This window comes from Salvelinus fontinalis, chromosome 28 (assembly GCF_029448725.1).
Source record: "Salvelinus fontinalis isolate EN_2023a chromosome 28, ASM2944872v1, whole genome shotgun sequence".
NCBI classification, from domain to species: domain Eukaryota; kingdom Metazoa; phylum Chordata; class Actinopteri; order Salmoniformes; family Salmonidae; genus Salvelinus; species Salvelinus fontinalis.
Window position 1 is genome coordinate 18635938 of NC_074692.1, and position 21974 is coordinate 18657911.

The 21974-nt window shown below is 41.1% G+C and overlaps 1 protein-coding gene across 3 annotated transcripts; it reads left to right on the top strand.

Moving 5' to 3' along the window:
• The first annotated feature begins 2248 nt into the window (after positions 1-2248).
• Positions 2249-13946, top strand: LOC129826310 (beta-1 adrenergic receptor-like). Of its 3 annotated transcripts, none has more exons than XM_055886887.1 (2): positions 2249-3871; positions 13032-13946. In XM_055886887.1, exons 1-2 carry the CDS (start codon positions 2472-2474, stop codon positions 13057-13059), a joined length of 1428 nt encoding a protein of 475 aa, XP_055742862.1. In that variant the 5' UTR covers positions 2249-2471; the 3' UTR covers positions 13060-13946. The 3 variants fall into 3 exon arrangements, with proteins under 3 accessions (XP_055742862.1, XP_055742861.1, XP_055742860.1); XM_055886886.1 differs by having other exon boundaries at positions 13045-13946; XM_055886885.1 differs by lacking the exon at positions 13032-13946 and adding an exon at positions 5443-10944.
• Positions 13947-21974: the final 8028 nt, after the last annotated feature.

Genomic DNA, 21974 nt, shown 5'->3' on the forward strand with positions numbered 1-21974 from the left:
AATGCACTTGTCCAGGTAAGAAACCTGTAAACTTTCCTCAGTAATGAGAAGTGATGGTATATGTGACAAAGTGTGAAACAATTATGTGTGACAAAGGGTGACAAACAATACGAATGCGTTTGTATGTTTTATATGCAATTCCAATACCATCTGTAACAGTATATGGAACAACTCAAAAAGGTCTGTACAGCATGCAAGTATCAGTGATTCAGAGAATCATGGGTTAAATCATTTAAAGGCCACAGAATGAAAAGGAGGATGTCTATCTCTATATGGCCAGCAGTGAACAAGTCTGTCAAGTCATGGGCATTATCAGTTGATGGCAACAAAATCATGGGTTAACCTACAGTAAAGTCATGGGTTAACCTACAGTTAAGTCATGGGTTAACCTACAGTAAAGTCATGGGTTAACCTACAGTTAAGTCATTGGTTAACCTACAGTTAAGTCATGGGTTAACCTACAGTTAAGTCATGGGTTAACCTACAGTTAAGTCATGGGTTAACCTACAGTAAAGTCATGGGTTAACCTACAGTAAAGTCATGGGTTAACCTACAGTTAAGTCATGGGTTAACCTACAGTAAAGTCATGGGTTAACCTACAGTAAAGTCATGGGTTAACCTACAGTAAAGTCATGGGTTAACCTACAGTTAAGTCATGGGTTAACCTACAGTAAAGTCATGGGTTAACCTACAGTAAAGCCATGGGTTAACCTACAGTAAAGTCATGCAACCTGTGGCAAGCCTAAAAGGTAACACCAAAAGGCGCAGAACTTGATCTTAATGAGTGAAACCTTACCTCATACAAGACATTGAATGGTGGTGGTAGGAGTATCTTTGAGTGTTGAGGATTTTGGCCTGCATGAGTGGCCCGTGACTGGTTTAATTAGAATTCTACTGAATGTGTGTGGTAGTGAGCAGAGTGCTGAGCAGATTGCCCTCAAACCCCTCCCCCGACTAGCAGTGTCTCAGCATGCCCACTTCACAGCATCTCCACTCCCACAGCTAGGGTGTGAGGGTGACCGGCACTCTAGGTTACAGACCTGAGAGAGAGGGAGAGAGAGACACACAATTAGACCCAACCAAATCATGAGACAAAAAAAGAGAATTACTTGACACATTAGAATTAATTAACAAAAAAACTGAGCAAACTGGAATGCTATTTGGCCCTAAACAGAGTGTACACAGTGGCAGAATACCTGACCACTGTGACTGACCCAAACTTAAGGAAGACTTTGTCTATGTACAGACTCAGTGAGCATAGCCTTGCTATTGAGAAAGGTCCGTAGGTAGACCTGGCTCTCAATAGAAGACAGGCTATGTTCACACTGCCCACAAAATGAGGTAGAAACTGAGCTGCACTTCCTGACCTCCTGCCAAATGTATGACCATATTAGAGACATATATTTCCCTCAGATTACACAGATCCACAAAGAATTCGAAAACAAACCAAATTTTGATGAACTCCCATATCTACTGGGTGAAACACCAGCGTGCCATCACAGCAGCAAGATTTGTGACCTGTTGCCACACGAAAAGGGCAACCAGTGAAGAACAAACACTATTTATGTTTATTTATTTTCAATATTTGCACATCGTTACAACACTGTATATAGACATAATATGACATTTTACATGTCTTTATTCTTGTGTAATGTTTACTGTTCATTTTTATTGTGTATTTCACTTTTGTTTATATCTACTTCACTTGCTTTGGCAATGTTAACATATGTTTTCCATGCCAATAAAGCCCTTGAATTGAATTGTGAATTGAGAGAGAAAGAGAGAGCAGGAGCGAGAGAGAGAGAGAGAAGGGTAGAGAGAGAGAGCAGGGGAGTGAGTGAGAGAGCAGGGGAGTGAGTGAGAGAAAGAGAGAGAGAGCGAGAGCAGGGTAGAGAGAGATAGAGAGTGAGCGAGCGAGGGCAGGGTATAGAGAGAGGTAGGGAGTGATATACAGCCAAAGAGGGAGGGCAGCCACTTGGTGCACTCTTGTGGTTCTTGCAGGAGCGTCACAGCTGCTTGCTCTCTGACAGTGTGGCATCGCTCTCATATAGCACACATCGAAAAGCGCTCCAGACAAACATTGCAGTATGTATGATTGGACTTCTTTCAGAGGAATATGGGTTTGCATCCTTTTTAAAAAGTTTTTCTTAACTTCTTGAATTTGTAATTTTTTCACTATCCTCTCCAGGGATGTATAAAACCAAGACAAAGTTAGCAAAAAAGGATTGTTTTCTGGGTTTTAATTTGGAAGACAACGTGTTTTCACCGGTGTTTGGAGACATAGGAGACAGACATACATGTTTGGATTATCTGGACACTTACCAGTGATACATGAAAGCTGTGAAACATGTCAGCGGGAGATTTACATTTGCTTGCAATGAACAAAAACACAAGGGTGTGACATAGAGAGACCAAATTGTTGTGTGTTTGACTTTAAAAATGCTATTACAAAATGTCGTTTTTTACTCTTAATGCATGAAAAATCAATTTTACCTTTGTGTATGTCTTTTCTTATGAAGATGGATTTTAACTTGAGTAGCATAGTGCTCTACGCGGTCAACACCACTGTGACCCCTTTTCACAACAATACAGGACCCTACCATCCTGCAGCGGGACCCTGGAGTTTACTATTGCTGGTGATCATCATCATGACCATCGTGGTGGGCAACCTGCTGGTCATCATCGCTATAGCACGCACATCCCAGTTACAGACTATGACTAACATCTTCATCATGTCCCTGGCCTGTGCTGACCTCATCATGGGGGTCCTGGTGGTCCCTCTGGGGGCCACCATAGTGGTGACGGGGAACTGGCAGCTGAGTGACATCTCCTGCGAGCTCTGGACCTCCGTAGATGTGCTCTGTGTCACGGCCAGCATCGAGACTCTTTGCGTGATTGCAGTGGACCGCTATATTGCCATTACAAGGCCCCTCAGGCACAAGGTTCTGCTCAATAAGTGGCGCGCCCGACTAATAGTGTGTGTGGTGTGGATTGTGTCTGCTCTGATCTCTTTTGTGCCCATCATGAACCAGCTTTGGCGGGCAGAAGATGACCCGGAGGCCTTGGTGTGCTATCAGGACCCTGCCTGCTGTGACTTTATGACCAACAGCACTTTTGCCATTATATCCTCTGTAGTGTCATTCTACATCCCTTTGCTCATAATGATATTTGTCTATGTCAAAGTCTTCCTCATAGCCACACGACAGGTACAGCTCATAGACAAGACCCGGCTGCGCTTCCAGAGTGAATGGCCAGCGCCGACGACGACACAGCTGAGCAACCACAGTTGCAACATTTTGCCCTTGGGCTATGGTGGCAGCAGCAGCTGCGCCAGCTCAACTCGCAAGAGGAGCTCCAGGCGAAGACCCTCGCGGCTAACTGTTGTCAAGGAGCACAAGGCCCTCAAGACCTTGGGCATTATCATGGGCACCTTCACCCTCTGCTGGCTGCCTTTCTTTGTGGCTAACATCATCAACGTGTTTGACAGGAACGTGCCACCGGGAGAGATCTTCCGCCTGCTCAACTGGCTGGGCTATATCAACTCTGGCCTCAACCCCATAATCTACTGCAGGAGCCCTGAGTTCCGCACTGCTTTCAAGAACCTGCTGGGCTGCCCCTGGTTTTCCACCCCGCGATTAAACACCTTAGGTGTCTACAAGGAGAAGCGGACACGCTGCCCCTGCTTCCTGGGTTCGCCTGAGGCAGGGGCAGCCAGCTCTTTCCAGAAGCCCCCTGCTGCTGCCAGGCCTGAGGGGGACGAGAGCCTGGCTAGCAGTCAGAGCAGCGACAAGAGTGAGGAGCCTTCCCCAGAACCCCCACACTCCAACGGCAACACACAGTTCAGTGAATTCTCCAAACCAGAAAATGAATTGTAAGTTTCATATTATTATCACCTAAAATTTTGCACACTACATTTTCTCATTCCATGATAAATACTTTAAACAATGCATTAAAAAAATGAGGAGAGGGGGGTCATTGTTGGATAATTATGTTTCAATTTCACAGATTTGCACTTATTAGCACTTATAATGCACTTATAATGCTTTGCACTTATAATGCTAATAAATTTGCACTTATTAGCATGAACACTATTCGATTTGGTAGTGATAGATTATCTTGATAAGACGCCATGGTCCATGTCTATACAAGCTTTTTGTTGTCATGCAAGGCGACTAACCTAATTCTCAATCCTCCAATATCAAAGGGAATTAAAAGAGATAACTGACATATATTTCACTTATGTTTTACAGAGAAAATCCCTTTAGAAGTGAATTGAAAGATGACAGTTTTATGACAAAATATACAAGCATACTGTAAACCAAAGCAAGCACTGAACTTAAAGTTCAGCTTGTAAAATAAGGACCGACCAAATACAATGGGAACAAAATAAAATCAACAGAAGTACCAGAATTAACATTCCGTAGATGCTATAAATGTTTTACTTCAGCTTCAAAAAATGTTACTCCTAATTGTATTTACAAGTCTAGGCCAATTGTTATCTGCTCTTTTCCCTTCATAATGTTGAAATACACTACCATAGGTTGATTAAGTAATTTATGTGTGTGTGTGTGTGTGTCATTGGTCAACCATTCAATACATCTCTGAATGGAAAATAATAATGAAACAACGCTAAGACATCAGGAGGGGAGTGTACTGCTGCAATCCAGAGGGCATGTTTAGGATCATGTCTGTAATTTAGCGCTATTCCTTTGGGAGAGGGGATACGTTTGGTAAATCAAACAATCTCTTTGAATCCTTCACTCACAGGTTTCGTAGAGCTCACTGGGCATGCATGTTCAATATATTTGGATATGTTCTGAATACACCAAGGTGCTGGAACAATGTAGATCTAAAAATGAATGTACTCAATACTTACATACTGAAAGATTAATATTACAACATTATAACGCAATGTGAAATGTAATATGCAAATGTTCATTGTGTAGATCCATATCAAAGTAATTCATTTCAAGACTAGATTAATTTATAATTGCTGCTACCGTATTATATTACCTGTAATCCATCTTTGAATGCGGCACATGTCAACATTATACAAATTAATAACAGATTTCCAAGGGTTCTCTAAAAAACAAATCATTTCAAATCCCCATGTGTCATTTAGTGCTTCTGTAGCTGTTTACTCTACTATACCCTTAACCACCTCCTCTTGCTGTGTCTTGGAACCTTCAATACCAATTCATTATCCATTTAGAACCTAAAAGTTGATAAAATGGTAAGAAAACATACATCTTCAAATTAACATAGGTTTTTATGACAAAAAATATGCATTATAGTAAAGTACTCTACGTCAAAACTAAAACCAATTACAAGTCTCCAAAAGTGTGAATGTCTGATGCAGAGAAATATGAGCTGATGAACGTTTAGCCATTATAGAGTGGCTTCCCAATAGAGTGAGTTGAATGGTGTTTATGCCTCTGCTAGGGCCCCTCTGCAGCCTGTTCAACACCCGCCCACAGCTGATAACCCTTTATCACTGAGCCACAAGCCTTCCGCTCACCGGGAGAGGCTGTTTACAAGACAAATAGCCATTGGGAGCACACATCAAAGCATGGTTTGTTTATGGTTGGACTGCTAAACATGTGTCTAACCAAACCAATCCAATTTGCAGAGAGTCACTTATACTATACAGATGCTGGGATCAGGTTACCTTTTTAATGACTACCAATTCAATCCATAACAAGTGCCTTCACTCACTTCTGACTTCTCACTGCATCAGTTTACAGTTGAAGGATAGTAGGCTGTGTTATCTATACTGATCTTGTTTAGTGGGTTTCAGGGGCAGTTAGGAATCGTTATGAGTGCACATTCTTCTCACACATGCAAATATTGGATCTCAAGATTACTTTAAAAGCTCTATAGCTGACATCAGTCTAGTACTATGAATAGGCCAGTGACATGCAATATGTATATATTTTTATCTAAACAGTTAATTTGCAGTGTCACAATTGTTTCCGAAATGTTGCAATCCCTGAGCTCTTTAACAGATGCAATCATTTGGGCAGTAACGTAGGAACCATTTAAGAGCATATAAAACTTTTCCTTAAAAGCAGCATAGCCCATCCAGTAATTCAGCCTGAGTAAGAAGGCTATAGCTCACTGTACTACAGTGAGATCATTAGGTGTATCAGAAAAACTGGGCTGTGGCTTTGACAGTCTATTGAATGTGAATGATAACGTGTGAACTCCCTATTAACCCCGGCAGGCAGGGGGGATAGGCTAATAAATCAGGGACCTATGTCTGCTGCAGGTGGTGATCAGCCAGGGCTTAGAGCTTGGTGATAGCATTGTTGTCCTATGGTAATTTAGCATAAATCCTTCCCACAATGTTCTGGGAATTGTGAAGGATACCCAGCTAGCACATAACATTCTGAGAACCATATGTGTCTTAGGCGGGAATTTCAGTACTTCAGCATAACATTTTCTATAGGTTTCCTCATGGTTCTATTTAAAGTCATGTTCTCAGAACATTAAGAAAAGTTTCCATAAAAACCACTAGAAAACATTAGTAACATTCAAAGAACTTTCTAAGAATGTTATTTTAAAACATATACATTCTGTTCTCACCATCAACAAAACTCTCTGTCCTCTATCTTGTTAAGTGTGTTCAGGTGTGTTGGCCGCACCCACTAATTGGCCACACGTAATCTTAATGAGTGCTTGTTTCCTTTGAAATGGGGTCTGCTTGAATCAAAGTGAAAAATAGAGGACTCATCATAGATATAACCTGTTTTAGCATGGACATTGCCATTTCTATTAGACATTGCCATCATCCACCATTTTAAAGCAGTTAAGTAGTCAACTGGTTGGGGATTCCAATGGGTTTTAGCCTCAATGGCACTGCCCATGCCATCAAAGACGCTATAAAGGCACAGATATAAAGATGAGTCCTCTATCTATCTCTGTGGTTTGACTAGACTAAAATAACATGATTTTTGAATGACTACCTCATCTCTGTACCCCACATATACAATTATCTCTAAGGTCCATCAGTCGAGCAGTACATTTCAAACACAGATTCAGCCACAGAGACCAGGGAGGTTTCCAATGCCTCACAAAGAAGGGCACCTATTGGTAGATAAAAAGCAGACATGCTTTCCCTTTGAGCATGGTGTAGTTATTAATTACACTTTGGAAGGTATATAAATACACACAGTCACTACAAAGATACAGGTATCCTTCCGAACTCAGTTGCTGGAGAGGAAGGAAACCGCTCAGGGATTTCATCATGAAGCCAATGGTGATTTAAAATAGTTACAGACTTCAATGGCTGTGATTAGCTGTGATAGGAGAAAACTGAGGATGGATTAACAACATTGTATTTACTCCACAATACTAACCTAAATGACAAAGTGAAAAGAAGGAAGCCTGTACAAAAGAAATATATTCCAAAACATGCATCCTGTTTGCAAGTAGGCACTAAAGCAATACTGCAAAGATTTTGGCAAAGCAATTAACTTTTTGTAATGAATACAAAGTGTTATGTTAGGGGCAAATCCAACACAACACATTACTGAGTACCACTCTCCATATTTTCAAGCATAGTGGTGGCTGCATCATGTTATGGGTAGGCTTGTAATCGTTAAGGCCTGTGGATTTTTCAGGATAAAACATTTACGGAACGACGGAGCTAAGCACAGGCAACATCTTAGATGAAAACCCGGTTCAGTCTGCTTTCCACCAGACACTGGGTGATGAATTCACCTTTCAGCAGGACAATAACCTAAAACACAAGGCCAAATCTACACTGGAGTTGCTTACCAAGAAGACAGCGAATGAGTGGCTGAGTTACAGTTTTAACTTAATTCTACTTGAAAATCTATAGAAAGACCCCAAAATGTTTGTCGAGCAATGATAAACAACTCATTTGACAGAGCTTGAAGAATTTAGAAAATAATAAATAGGCACAATTTGCACAGTAAAGGTGTGAAAAGCTTTTAGAGACTTATCCAGAAAGACGTACAGCTGTAATAGCTAACAAAAGTGTTTCTACAAAGTATTGACTCAGGGGTGTGAATACTTATGTAAATGAGATATTGTTGTATTTCATTTCCAATACATTTTCAAAATGTTCTAAAAACATGTTTTCACTATTATGGGGAATTGAGTGTAGAGTGAGACATTTTTTTTCTCCCATTTTGAATTCAGGTGGTAAAACAACAAAATGTAGAATAAGTCAAGTATGAATACTTTCTGATGGCACTGTATGTTGGAATCTCACTGATGCCACACCACAATAAAAAAGGATGATTGCATGATTGCATGTTTGCATGATTAATGCCTATGAAAAAGAATTTCAATGTGTCTTATCTGTGCTTGGAGTTCAAAACAGTTAATCCAAACTAAGCTAGCAGTGTTATTAAAGGTATTATTCAAACATGTTCTCAGAACGTTATTTAATTACCTTCAAATAACCTATAATCTCTGTTCTCAGAACATCAATAAAGCTTCCCAGGAAAACTTTCAGGGAACCATAGTAAAACATTCTCAGAACCTCCCTGCAACCTAAAAATGTATGTTCCCAGAACAGTCGAAATGTTCACTTCCGTTCTCAGAAGGTTCAAAAAACGTTCAATTTTAACGGCCAGGAAATATATGGCTTCATTCCCAGAACCAATGGGAAACTAAAAACTTATGTTCCCACAACTTCCAAGGAACTAAATGTGCTAGCAGGGTAATGACTATTGTCATATGTAGTCTTATGACTATTTGCTCATGACAAAATGCCCTAAATAGGGAATGGAGCTTTGTACAAATTACTGCTAATTCATTGTTCCAAACAAAGTCAATGCCACATGGGAAATTCATGATGGTAGTTAGATGTCCACATACTCTTGACCAGGCAGTGTATTTTATAAATTATACATATCACATACATATCATAAATATCAAAGCTACCCTTCATTAAGAAATACATGGAATGTGACATCTTTAACTAAACCCTGTGTAATTTGTTCATTCTGTACAGTACAGTCTTTTTTACTAGCATGCATAGCAGCAAAATAATCAAATTACTGTAGCGAATGTCCTCAGAGTTTCTCATATCAAACTGTTTTTAGATCTAAAGAGGAACAGCTGCTACTGTTTTAGTCCTCATGATGCGGCAGCACTACAGCATCTTGTAATAGTTATCACATACTCATTCTCTTTCATAAGCAGTGGTATGCTCTGCAGTGGTCTGCTCGGTATGGGTCAGGGGAAATGTGATAAGACTGTAATGCAAGGGAAAACAGTAAATGATTGAAGAACACAACTTGTTCTATGCCAATATTTAAGAATGGCAGTGGGGTCTTTTTTTCAGAGAAAACTCAAGATAGGTGAAGTGTTGACAAAAAAATCTAACACAGATTATTAAAAATGTTCCACTCTTCGAAGCAAAATGCCAGGATTTGCTTTGAAGTAGATTTGGGAAAAGGCTTAGTCTTGAAATTAATAGTATTCAATTAATTGATCATATTCAAATTTAAAATGTGCCCTAATACTGTTTGGTTACACAAGGCCAACACAATCAAGATTGTAGGTTCAACCTCTTGAGCACTATTTCATTATCTTCAATTGAGCCATTCAGCAAAGAGTGAATGCCTGTTTTGTTAACAATTCAGCCAGACTGAGATAGAACAGGACAATTCCTCCATGGGACAAAATGATTGTATAATAGAGGGAAGCCGTTATCACAAAAAATAACATGTGATCATCATATTAATTAAGCATCAATAGTGGAAGAGCCTCTATAAAAGCATGATAGAAGATAGGTTTGTTTTACAATGGCTTTGTAATCATTAGCTCAGTGGTACTAACTTTTGTGTTTGCCCTGGCACTAAAAGGTTGTATTCTAAATTACCAACTGACAGAGACATGCAGCTTTCAGTGGAATAGCTTTGTGGGACATGCCTGGAACAGTAATGCCCATCTGATGGCTGATGAACTAAATTCTCTTTCTGTATGCTACCAAGCAACTGAGACTGAGGCATGACCTCACCCCTTGGGGTGATCCAGGGCCAAATGCCTCAAGATATATTTATCCAAACACCATGTCCCTCAACATAAACATGTAGTGTGTCAGACATTGTTATCAAATTCACCTCCCAAAATACAGCAAATTAAAGATTTCTATAATTCTCATCATATGGATATTACATTAAATCCACAGAAGTCCTGGGTTAAGAAGGTGCTGTGCGGCACCTATATTCAGTTCAGTAATGGATTAAGTGCAATAACACTCACGAGGTGTCACAACAAGCAATGAAGGCCAACATGTTGTGGCAGTTTGAACTCAGACACAACTCTCTAATGGATATGTTCAGAGCAAATTGAATTGCACAGATTAGAGAGACATATTACACTGTATTTTCACCCTCTGAACTTGTGTTGTTGTTTCAGCTTCCACTTGTTTGGCATGGCAACTATATCAGGCAAGAAATAGCTTTTGGAGAGAATCCACCAAGAGGAGAGGCAGTGGAAATATGTCCATCTGCAGCCCAGCCTAATATACTGAGTGACTCAGAGTGCATGCCACAATTGTCTTATTACTCCAAATGACTGAGTAAACATTTATACACACATTAGGTGACACCAGCACTATTTTCAACAGACATTGGTGATGTCCTGGCTTGAGTCCTAGATATAGAGCTACATGCTGAGTTTGTAATGCCACCCAGCAATGTGTAAAATCTAAATCCTTTCTCCCAGAGAGTGGAATGGAAGCTGTCTTATTATGAATAAACAGAAACGTTGTACTCTGTTCTACATCATTTGTCAGTTAAACAGCATTTGTCATCATCATCGGTATTAACGGTAAAAAGTCCAGTCAATATTCAGAAAGGCTAGTCATTACAGTTCGTCTATGCATCTATTTCTCATAATGGTATCAATGAAATACACTGTACATACTTTTCAGTTATAGGCATGCAGGATGGCCACAGAAAATATGTGCAGCAATTAAGTTATATTTGTAAAACGAATAAAACAGAAAATTGATCTGTTGACAGATGAAAGCAAGCCTTTTCATTCTGGCACAAATAAATCACATTGTACAATCTTTAACACAATGGTCACTTTTTCAGATTACAGCAGGTGACAAGAATTGTATATAAAAAAAATTGTCAGGACTCTATACAATTAGAAACTGCAGCAGTAGCGACTTACCCAGGAAATTACCTGAACTAGAGCTCTTTTCATGTACAGTCGACCATGACAGACCAAAAATTTTCCATTTAAATATGTGAGCACTGCCATCAACTGAGCACCACATGCTATATAAGTATTTTGTTGGATTAGGGAAGAGATATTACCTCAGAGAGCATGAAATTAGGAACAGGATCAGAGAGGCATGGTAATGACACTCTTCGACACTCATTGTCAAGGAGAGCTGAGTATCTGATCAAATCCTACAGCATCATAGAGCAGGCCTAAATGGTGTGGTTTTGGAGTTGAGTAAGTAGTTCAGTATGGGACACATCTTAAAATAGTGAGAGGAGGTTGAAGTCAATGTTTCACTGCACTGTCTGCAGCTGAATAAAGCAAAAAACAATAGGCAAGTAATTTAAATCAACTTAATCTCATTGATTGGTTCTTTCTAATTTACTGTAGTGTTGATAGTAATGCCCTGAGGCCTGGAAAGAAACATCTATGTGTTGGAAGGTTCTTAATGGTGAGGAACCATGTGCTCCAGGTGGTTCTTAAGAAACTGCAAACAACTTGATTGAAATATTTTAGCGCCATCAATCATAGAAATCAACATATTTGGCACTTCCACTGTAATAGACAGGATTACAAAATAAACCCTTTGGCCCCATACCTGCCAGAGGCAAGACCTCAATTTCTGACCACAAAGTCCACCTTCGCCTGTTGACGTGTACTGTAAAAGAAAATACACTTAACTCAAATGATGGATGTCTCTGCCTGAGACTTTGGGATGAAGCGAAAGCCAAACTTGAACTAGGATTTAAACTACACAGGCAATTATTTCCCTCAGAAGACCAAGTGAAAGTGCAGTACTTGCTTTATAAGGGCTAAGGGTACTTGAGTCGTATTTCATAAAATGTTTTCATTTTTCGGTAGATTTCTCTAGCAAAGCAATGGTGGGCATTGTTTATCTTTTCCTGCATAGACATGTACTGTAAAACTGATAGGATCAGAATCTCTGGCATTTTGAAAAAAGGATTGGTTGGGTATGTTTGGGGGAAAGAGAACCCTAGAGTACACACTACCATGAAGTGATTGATGGGGATTGGATGGAAATGAATCAATCAGGAGAGATATGTTCAAAAGCTCAAACTCAAATAAGCAAGTTTCCCAGTTTGAAGTGAACCCAAATCCCACAATGTTCAATACATTTATGTAGGCTACACATTTCAACCTCCTCCCACCATGTCAGAGTAACCTCTCACAAAGGGCATTTGCCAAGTCAAACAAACACATCATCTCCTGATGAGACCGTTAGTTGGCCTTCGTGTCTGGATTCTTTAACAGTAAAGGAGCATGTGTTTGGGATTTAATGGGAGGATGGGGTGAACAACAAGTCTGATATTGCAAATGAAATGTAAATGACAAATGACACGATCAAATAAGATGGTTGGATCAATTTCAGGGTTGGATCTCAATGCTTTGAATTCCATTCCATCATTTTGTTAAAAAAAATATTTTCCAAAAAGGTGATGTCTTGAATATACAGTATCAATGCAAACATCTCTTAATCTTCTCCAAGGCTGGGAAAACAAAACACTTTTTATTATAGTCGATATTTCATCATTGATACAATAGCCACTTTCTGCTGGCTCTGAATTTGTCTTTATTATAACTATTACAGTTAAATGTGCTTAGTATATTTTGGCTAATATGGCATCAACATTCCTCAAATGTAATTCTCTTGCAAACCGAAATGACATTCTTAGTACTCAGTGAATCATAGGCTTTAACAAAGTCTGGAATATGACAGTCAGAGAATATGAAGTATGACAGGAATACGACTCAATACAGTAAGCCCAAAAACTAATTTCTCCGTATTAACTCAGTTTCACATTACAGGAATTGGACGGGTGAAAAACTGACTTTCACAACTGACTGAGCAGAGATTGGAGTGGCTGAGATGAGACTGCACAAAGGAAAACCAAAGGAGATGGCAGACGAGCTGGTCCTGGTGAATATGGGCAAGGAAGATTGACTGATGTCAAAACCCTGAGAAGGAGAACTGGACTGGGCAGTTTGGGTTGGCTGGTCTGGACTTTGGGAGTAGCACCAGTTTAAAGGTGCTAATCACAAGACCTGAAGACCAACTGTGTTAACACACCACCCTGCCACATGTTGGTAGGCCTGAGACTGTGAGGATAGCTCACTGTTCACTGCAATACAGCATTAAATAAATCATCATCATTAACTGACTTATCCTGGCATTGGCTACCACCAACACGCTCACAGCATACTGTGTACAATAGGATAGACTCTTCCCTGACAACCAGAAAGGATTTCAGTAGCTCTTAGGACGTGACGCAGTAATACACAGTGTGTGATGTATGGTCAAAAGTGTGGAATCAGAATACATTTTGTACATTATCTAATGCTAAATTATTTATTTATTTATTATATCTCAACTTTATCTGTAAATGCAAAACTTGTCAACTTAATACAGGAATATTATGCCATATGTCTTTACTGTCCAGTAATGTCCATAGTGTAGCAACAGGTTTTCTATTCAGATGTCATATCGTCAATCTCTTCACTGCCAAATCAACCTAATTAAAAACTGCTACTGAAATATAAGTGTTCTGATCAAGGATATTAACATATTATTTTAGAAATAGTGATATGTAACCAAAATACATCATTTGCACTAAACAGTCAATTATGAATGTAAGGCAATGACTGCCAACTAATCCATGAAAACCTAAGATGATTTGGAGCATCAGCCACACTAAATTTACCAGGACACCTATCAGTGTGATGTAATTTCCAAAAAGAACATTAATTCAATATTGGTATGAACTAAGTCATTATGAATTCTGACAATTGGTACCTCTACAAACCTTTCACTAAACATATGACTGTACAACTGAAGTAAATGACAAGGTTCCATGATCCTTCTCACTTTTATCAATGTGTGAAAGAGAGGGAGCAGAGAGAGAGACAGAAACAGAGAAAGAAAGAGAGTGAGTCAGTGAGTGAGTGAGACAGAGTTAGAGACAGAAAAAAGAGAGACAGACAGACAGACAGACAGACAGACAGACAGACAGACAGACAGACAGACAGACAGTGGAGGGCGAGTGAAAGGGAGAGAAAGAATTTTGGCTGTAGAGAAATATATGTAGTCTGTCTCTCACTCTAGGGGAATACGCCCGGGATCGCATAACGCTCACAGTAACTATGTGGGGTTGAAAACACTCATGCTACAAAAACATCCATATCTCCTCAACTCCTTGGGATGGAAACAATTATCCGGACCGGAGTTCAACTCGATTCCTATCAGGTAATTCCTGTTACAGTTGGGTTTTTTAAAAGTGGCAGGCCGGTAAAGCCTTCATTAATCATACACAACCTACTGTACTGGTCATCTACAAGGATAAACAACCCCTCACTGCTTTATAACCAGTGGCATGTATTCATGGATGCCAAGGGAGGCCAGGCTTCCGCAAAAAATGAACCAATATATATTTTTTAAATATCTACAATAATTTATCTTTCGTCTCTGTGTTTCATAATTTTCTCAAGAGGCTGAATGTATCTCACAGGAGAGCGAGCGAGCGAAATAGCGTCCCTCTGTCTCTCTACGTGTAGGCCATCTATCTGATGCGGTTTGGTCCAAACGAATATGAGATTGTTGTCACACATAGCATTGAAGGCCAGTGTGTCTTCTTATTGGTTATAGAGCAAACAACGCAATTATCACAACACATAGGCTGTAATATCGGGGGTGGGTCTCAATGAACAAGCGCAAGCAAATTACAGTTTGGTATGACAATGAAGATGCAAAGGTCACATACCCACAAATGAAATCAATCATCCTACCCAGACCAGATAGTTATTGGCCGTGTCTGAATAGCCATAGCCCACTTGCATTATAAATAGTAGGCATTTTGGGTATGGGAAAAAATGTGTTTCATAGTATGTGAAATGTAAAAAAATGTAGTGTGCTTTAAATGTCAGGATGTCATACTCTTCGGTTTTTCATCTAGTACAGTGGTTCCCAAACTTTTTATAGTCCTGTACCCCATCAAACATTCAACCTCCAGCTGCGTACCCCCTCTAGCACCAGGGTCAGCGTACTCTCAAATGTTGTTTTTTGCCATCGTTATAAGCCTGCCACACACACACTATACGATACATTTATTAAACATAAGAATGAGTGTGAGTTTTTGTCACAACCCGGCTCGTGGGAAGTGACAAAGAGCTCTTCTAGGACCTGGGCACAAATAATAATATAATAATAATCAATAATTTTGCTCTTTATTTAGCCATCTTATATATAAAAATGTATTTGTTAATCGACAATTGTGAATAACTCACCACAGGTTAATGAGAAGGGTGTGCTTGAAAGGACGCACATGACTCTGCAATGTTGGGTTGTATTGGAGAGAGTCTCAGTCTTAAATCATTTTCCACACAGTCTGTGCCTGTATTTAGTCTTCATGCTAGTGAGGGCCGAGAATCCACTCTCACATAGGTACGTGGTTGCAAAGGGCATCAGTGTCTTAACAGTGCGATTTGCCAAGGCAGGATACTATGAGCGCAGCCCAATCCAGAAATCTGGCAGTGGCTTCTGATTAATGTCACGTATACTCCCTCTCCGGCCTCTAGGTCATCATGCTGCTGATTATCCCGCACACCTGTCACCATCGTCAAGCGCACCAGCGCCTCATGACATTCACCTGGACTCCATCACTGCCTTGATTACCTTCCCTATATCTGTCACTCCCCTTGGCTCTTTCCTCAGGTGTTATTGACTCTGTTTTCATGTCGGTGCGTTGTTTGTGTTTCGTGTTTATTGTTTTGTTTATTTATTAAAACACTCACTCCCTGAACTTGCTTCCTGACTCTCAGCGCACTCATTACAGAATAACACCTCACTTAAGGGAAGCATCGGGGAGTGTTATTTATTTTTGGTCAGTGTAAATGACGTTGGCAACCGCTACAGGCTCTCATGCCTCAACCAGATCGCCAGGCTCCTCTGCCTCAGCCGGCTCGTCAGGCTCTCATGCCTCAGCCAGACTACCAGGCGCCTCTGCCTCAGCCGGCTCGTCGGGCTTTCATGCTTTCCCCCGGCTCGTCGGGCTTTCATGCTTTCACCGGATCGCCAGGCTCCCCTGCTTCCACCGGCTCGTCAGGCTCTCATGCCTCAGCCGGATCGCCAGGCTCCCCTGCCTCAGTTGGTCAGTCAGGTTCCCACGCCCCAGACGGCTCGACAGGTTCCCGCGCCCGCAGCCGGCTCGAACATGGTCCCGCACCTCAGCCGGCTCGACAGGTTCCCATGCCTCGTGACCTGTCTGCTCCTGATCCCCGGGTTCGTCCCCTTTGTCGGTGTCCTGCGGCTGGAGCTGCACATCGGGGAGGGGGTACTGTCACGTATCCTCCCTCTCCGGCCTCTAGGTCATCAGGCTGCTGATTATCCCGCACACCTGTCACCATCGTCAAGAGCACCAGCGCCTCATGACACTCACCTGGACTCCATCACCTCCTTGATTACCTTCCCTATATATCTGTCACTCCCCTTGGTTCTTTCCTCAGGTATTATTGACTCTGTTTCATGTCGGTGCGTTGTTTCTGTTTCGTGTTTATTGTTTTGTTTATTTAATAAAACAATCACTCCCTGTACTTCCCAACTCTCAGTGCACTCGTTACAATTAAATTACATTTTCACAGAACCGCTTGTTGCCATTTCTCTCTTGTTCAGATATCGGTAAGTGGACTAGAGGCAGGGCATGAAAGGGATAACGAATCCAGTTGTTTGTGTGATCCGTTTTGGGAAAGTACCTGCATAATTGCACACCCAACTCACTCAGGTGCTTCGCTATATCACATTTGATATTGTCCATAAGCTTGAGTTCATTTGCACACACAAATCATAAAATTATGTATTGTCCTTGCTAATGCAGATAGAAAAGAGCTCCAACGTCTTAATCATAGCCTCAAATTTGACAATTTTTTGCAACAATTCTATTGCACTGACTCTATGCACACACACTGTCTAAGCTAGATTCCCTCAATCTCACACAAATTGTCAAGGAACCTACTAGGTACAACCCTAAATCCGTAAACACGGGCACCCTTAAATATCATCCTGACCAACCTGCCCTCTAAATACACCTCTGTCTTCAACCAGGATCTCAGCGATTCTGCGTCCGTAATGGGTCCGCAGTCAAACAACCACCCCCATCACTGTCAAACGCTCCCTAAAACACTTCAGCGAGCAATGATGTCGCTCTTGCTGCTGGTGATTCTCTGATCCACCTCTACGCAGACGACACCGTTCTGTATACTTCTGGCCCTTCTTTGGACACTGTGTTAACAAACCTCCAGACGAGCTTCAATGCCATACAACACTCCTTCCGTGGCCTCCAACTGCTTGTAAAACTAAATGCATGCTCTTAAACCGACTAGCATCACTACTCTAGACGGTTCTGACTTAGAATATGTGGAGATCTACAAATACCTAGGTGTCTGGTTAGACTGTAAACTCTCCTTCCAGACTCACATTAAGCATCTCCAATCCAAAATTATATCTGGAATCGGCTTTCTATTTTTCGCAACAATGCCTCCTTCACTCATGCTGCCAAACATACCCTCGTAAAACGGACTATCTAGCGATCCTTGACTTCAGCGATGTCATTTACAAAATAGCCTCCAACACTCTACTCAGCAATTTAGATGTAGTCTATCACAGTGCCATCCGTTTTGTCACCAAAACCCCATATACTACCCACCACTGCGACCTGTATGCTCTCGCTTCATTTTTGTCGCCAAACCCACCGGCTCCAGGCGTGTTGCCAACTCCTCAGTAAGGAAAGTAGCTATTGGCAGTCCTAAAAGTCGCTAGAAGTCGCTAAATGACGTCATCACCTAATTTGCATAATTGGCAGTGTGCATGTAATTGTGATGGACGCTGTAGGAGAGAGGAATAACGTCTTGGGAGAGACAAAAATTGATTAAAAAAACATCCTAAATATGTTTAGAACTACAAATGAACTTTTTTCTGTCGATTCTTCGGTTTTTTTATGTCACAATTCCAACCCTCCTCCTTTATCCGGGCTTGGGACTGGCAAAAGTGACCCAAAAGAGACACTCTGGCGGAGTTACTTAGTTTTTATTTTTTAAATATTTTTTTTCTTAATTTGGTTTGGTTTTTAACCTTATGGTCCACTTAGGAGCCGACAACAAGTCACAGTAAAACATGAACATTTTTAACTAAATCATTTTTGTATTTTTTTTGTATACAATCTACATTAACAATCCAAATGGACCAAAAAGAGACAATACAAAAAACTGTCAATGGCAATGTGAGAAAATTATGGTAACTAGTCTGGCCCTAATTCAGGTCAATTGTTTTTTTTCAGACCCCCCTCCACACACACACAGGCTGTGCTGGCTCACAGAAAGAGTGGGTCATCGTCATTTTGGTCAAGGCTCTCTATGGCAGGTCCTGCAACTGAGGGAGAAAGCAGCTGGAAAGAAAGCAGCTGATGTGCCAAAAAGCTGCAAAACATTATCAGGCAGCTGGTGCTCATAGCAAGCCTCACCAGACAGCTTCAGTCCATATCGAATGTACAGGATGGAGTTAAGGGTCTGCAAGGACATCCGATTTCTAAGTTTGCTTTTTGCTTATTACCACACTCATCTGGCTGAATACTCTCTCGACTTCAGCATTCGAGTGTGGCAAGGACAACACAGACACAGCAGCCATGGCAAGTTCTTGAAACGGGTTGATATCAGCTGCATCCCTAAACTTCCAAATCTCACTCCAGAAGCCCAGTGTGTTTTTTGTCTCATTCAATTTACTAAGATGGTTGGCACGCCATTGCTAGACAATATTGTCTATCTCTGCAGGGGAGTAGCCAAGGAGCTTGGCTATTTTTTCTATTTCTCCAGGGCTCTTATTGTGCTTTAGAGTTTCCTCCACATTGAAAACTGACATGTACTGCAATGCTTCGATGTTGTCCGGCAGTCTCACCCTCAACTCATTAGTGAGGGAGATGGTGAAGGCTACACACCGCTTTCGGACATCGTTTTCATCCTTAGGCGCAAGGTGCAGCTCAGCTGCCTTTGACTCAAAAAGGTAACCAAGGTACGGTTTGGGATTGATGTATCCATCTATTGGCCCTTTGAGTACATCAACATTTGCCAGTGGATTCAGCACCCTGCTGCTCACAGACTTGATCAGGCTAACCAAGCTGTCAAGTAGCTTAATAGGATCTACTTGCTCTCCCTCAAAAGCCTTGATGGCAAACTGTACCTCACCCAGCACTGACTTCAAAAAAGTCAGATACAATATGTTTTGAGGATCACTGTACATGGAGTATAAAACGTCTGCTATGTAGCAGTGTTCATTGGACTTGGTGACTGCGAAATGCTGCCTAAGCTCCTCCCACTGGTCCAAAATGCATGAAACCGTGGGTTCAATGGAGAGCCAACGTGTGACACACCTTGGTTATCTGTAAAGGTTTCTCCCCACAGTTGATGGTCTCATATATGGCCTTGTAGGCCTCCCTGCACTTTGGAGACACTGAAAACCAGTTATAAGTCTCTCGTACCAAGTACTCCACACTACGGGGGATGGTGTCAATGGAAGCATTACTTACAGCAAGCTGCAGCGAGTGGCACACACAGCGAACAAGAACCAGATATTTGAGGCCATACTCCTCCTTCAGCACTTTATGGACCCCATTGTTAATCCTCGTCATAACAGAGGCATTGTCAGTCCCTATCCCCAGGAGTTTCTCTTTTTTAAGACAACACTTCGAGGAAAGCCACAACAGCACGGGCTATAGATTTGGCATCTCCTCCCTCCAACTCAACAAGCCCCAGAAATGTTGATACAGTTGTCTGCTTGGTGTCACTAAAGTACCTTATCACAACCCCCAGGTACTTAAAAACACTTACATTCGTGGACTCATTGAAGAGGAGTTTGAAACTCTGGTCACCCACATCTGCAACCAACTTTTTCAGAAAGTATGGTGCTAGAACACCATTAATCATTTCTGTGCACTCTGTCCTGTGCATTTTGAAGTGGGTAGCAGCAGTGGAATCTGAGAACGCAGCTCTACATGCTTCTCCAATGTGATCACATGCCAGCATGGAACAGTGTTCAGCGAAAGCTAATGCCATGGTGGCTGGCCTCAGCCTTTTTTGCATAGTACATTTTTTTAACCATAAATGGCAGCTTGTTTTGGGTGGAATTGTTATAAGGCTTTGCCTTTTGAGTATGTTTTTGAGTTGTCATGTGTTTTTTTACATCACTAAGTTTGGCATAGAAATCAGCCTTATACAGGCAGTATGCCTGTGTATCATCTCCAATAAACAGCTTCAACCAGCCTTTGAATTCAGTGTTTGATTCCCACTACTTTCTTTATTTTTGAGTGTACAGTTTAGACTGAGACATGATGAGCTAGTCGGCTAGATGTTTAGCTTATGTGACAGAGAGGCACACACACAGTGGACAAGTTGAGTAAGTGACTGAGGCTGTGTGAGTCAAATGCAGTGATTTATTTTTGTGCTGTGATTTATTTTAGACAAAGAACATTTTACATTTACATCCCGCCCTGAATGTAAGCCAGGGCGGGATTAGCCAGCGGCGGCTTCCCGCATGCGCGATTAATTTGCAGTCTGGACGCGGAGGGGTGAACATCTCCTGCTCTGACTGCAGCTGGGAGGGACTGATGCGTAGTAGCCCAGCCAGATGTCGGACACGGCCATACTGTACAGAGAGAGATGCCTATCTGATACATCTGAAGGTCAGGCAGCTTCTCTCCAGCGATTGGCTTGCATAATACACAAGAATGTATTCACACAGTGAAGTGCAGTCATACAGTAGGTCAGGATGAGTACTCATCTCATAACTACAACAGTGATGCATGCATACTAGATGATTGATGAGGTTCTTGTGAATCTATTGGATCTTGTGAATCTATTGGCATCAAAAGGAGATTAAATTAGGTCAAATGTTAAGAGAGATCAAACATGAGTTTCAGCATTCACACTGCCCAATATCAAAAGGGTACCAACATGTTGTATTCCGTGAAGAAGGGTTCAAACAAGAATCAGGGGCTCAAGTATACCTACTGCAAATGGAGCAAAAATTATTTACTTAAACATGCAGTGCCACCTAGTGTACAGCTGAGTCTGAACAATCTGCCTCAAATGTTGTAAGTGACCACACATGTGAGCTTATATTTGCTCTGTAATGATGTGCACCAAGTTCACACTTGTTGAATGCAAAATACAATGCATTGAATGTAAACGTGAGATGAGACAGTAGCTCTATATGTTACATTTCTAGCTGCAAAGTTCTGAAAAGTCTTGACCCTCTAACTTGCAAATTATCTTAAAAAGGTGCTTCAGTCAGCAACCACGTGTCTACACTTGCTACTATACTGGGATTCAATAGGAAAACTGCTGTGTCGGCATTATCAATGCAGTCTGACTCTGGGGGCTTTGAGTAAAGGGCCTTGAGTATAATGCTTAATTGTGCCTTACTTTACAAAGGGCCAATTTGGTTTGAATGGTTCAAATGTTCAATCAGGAGCATGGAGTACTTAGAACATGGAGTAAAAATGTTAATTTTAAAAGCAGCATTTACATTTAAAACCACACAAAAGAGTGTATAGCTTGTTGACAGGGGTAACCTAATTCATATTTTTCAATCCTCTCTTCTGTGGGTTTCTACAGTTGGTTTTGAGGAACAGGAGCAGGGAGCCATGTTTAAAAAAGCAATTTTTTTGTTTCCATAGGCCTACATTTTTACTGTATTATAT